Consider the following 1,527-nt stretch of genomic DNA (forward strand, 5'->3'; position numbering starts at 1 on the left):
TGATATTTTTAGAAAAAAAAACTAAAAAAAAATGGAAAATGAAAATGTCCGTAAAGAGCTCAAAATAAATCAAAATATTTCAAAGTTTTACCGTGTATAGAAAATGGAAATATAAACAACCTGTGAAAATTTCAGATATCTACGGTCATTTGTTTTAGAGTTACACCAAAAACCAAAATCGATTTTGTTAAAAATCGATTTTGCGTAAAAATTCCCGTTTTTCCTTAATTTTTCTTTTGTTTTTCACGTCGCTTTTGAAAACTACTGGGAAATTTTTACTTTTGACCCCCCAAAGTACCAACTAGATTCACTTTCCAATCATAAAAGTTACTGTTGAAGAAAATCGAAGCAGTTTTACTGTCCTAAAACGTGATGACAGATACAAAAAAAAATAAAAAAAAATAAAAAAATAAAAAAAAAAACACACATCATTGTAAAATCAATACATTCATCGTTCCACTCAGAATCTAAAATCCAAGATCCAGAAATATAAACTATCTAAAGTGATAATACATGTGGACACTAATAGTATCTAATAGTATAAGGTCCAGAAACATTGTTATTGTATTCATATTTTTCTCAATTAGTATGATAATATAGTATAATAATAATTAATATTTAATTGTTTTTATTAAAACAATATAATTATTACTTGTAGACGTGTATCTGGAACAAGCTCGAAATATGATACACGATTTGACCAAGGAATAAATTGTTTTGGTTCAGGGTCGATGAAATAATTTAACACACTTCCTGATGATGAAATTGTAATGGTTTTAAACCCTGATAACCACCATTTGGAAAATTCAACTCGCCAATCAATCAACTATATAATATGTAAATTACCAATTTAGCATAATGATCACAAAGACACAAAATATAATTGATATTATTATTATAAATGTTTAAGGTACAATAAAATATATTAAATACAATTTTATTAATTGTATAAGTATGCGCTAGCTATATTAAGAAATAATACTAATTATAGGCACCTGATCTGGAAATATTGCTGAACCAAACACCCAAAGACAAGCGAACACAAAATATGTTCCGAACACATCCCTAGCAATTTCCGGCGGACAATTGATGGGACTCGAAAGACAATCGAGTAACGTACACAACATTTGTTTGTGCATTATTTCCGGTATGGGTGTTACGATTTTGAATTTCGTTTTAAGCACTTCCAAACAGATGGGCACATATTTATTTAACAGTACCAGAAGAGCAGCTTTTTCGGTTGCATTATCACTAGTGCCAATCCAGCTAGTAACATACGGATTCCATCCATGATCAGTATGGTTTAAGTAAAGTACACCAGCCTGGAAAACAGAGCCTGGCGTGGTGGACCTCAAATTGGGTATATCGAACGGTAGACGCATTGTCTGTGTTAGGGCAATACGTTCATTAATTTCCAACGTCAACACCTGTAATATATATAGGTACTATAACAACAGAGTTTCTTCAAGCCCATTTATTATTCATAACATACCTATTATATATTAATCATCATGAATGACTAAAAGT

The 1,527-nt window shown here is 30.3% G+C and overlaps 1 protein-coding gene across 1 annotated transcript; it reads right to left on the reverse strand.

Moving 5' to 3' along the window:
* Nucleotides 1-616: 616 nt before the first annotated feature.
* On the reverse strand, nucleotides 617-1,488 carry LOC115034724 (dynein heavy chain 17, axonemal-like). Its single transcript, XM_029492109.1, has 2 exons — nucleotides 996-1,488; nucleotides 617-826 (listed from the first exon to the last, which is right to left on the reverse strand). The coding sequence occupies exons 1-2, from the start codon at nucleotides 1,380-1,382 to the stop codon at nucleotides 632-634; spliced, it is 582 nt and encodes a 193-aa protein (XP_029347969.1). The 5' UTR covers nucleotides 1,383-1,488; the 3' UTR covers nucleotides 617-631.
* Between the last annotated feature and the right edge of the window lie 39 nt (nucleotides 1,489-1,527).

The sequence above is a fragment of the Acyrthosiphon pisum genome, unplaced genomic scaffold (genome assembly GCF_005508785.2).
Source record: "Acyrthosiphon pisum isolate AL4f unplaced genomic scaffold, pea_aphid_22Mar2018_4r6ur Scaffold_20865;HRSCAF=22350, whole genome shotgun sequence".
Lineage (NCBI taxonomy): Eukaryota > Metazoa > Arthropoda > Insecta > Hemiptera > Aphididae > Acyrthosiphon > Acyrthosiphon pisum.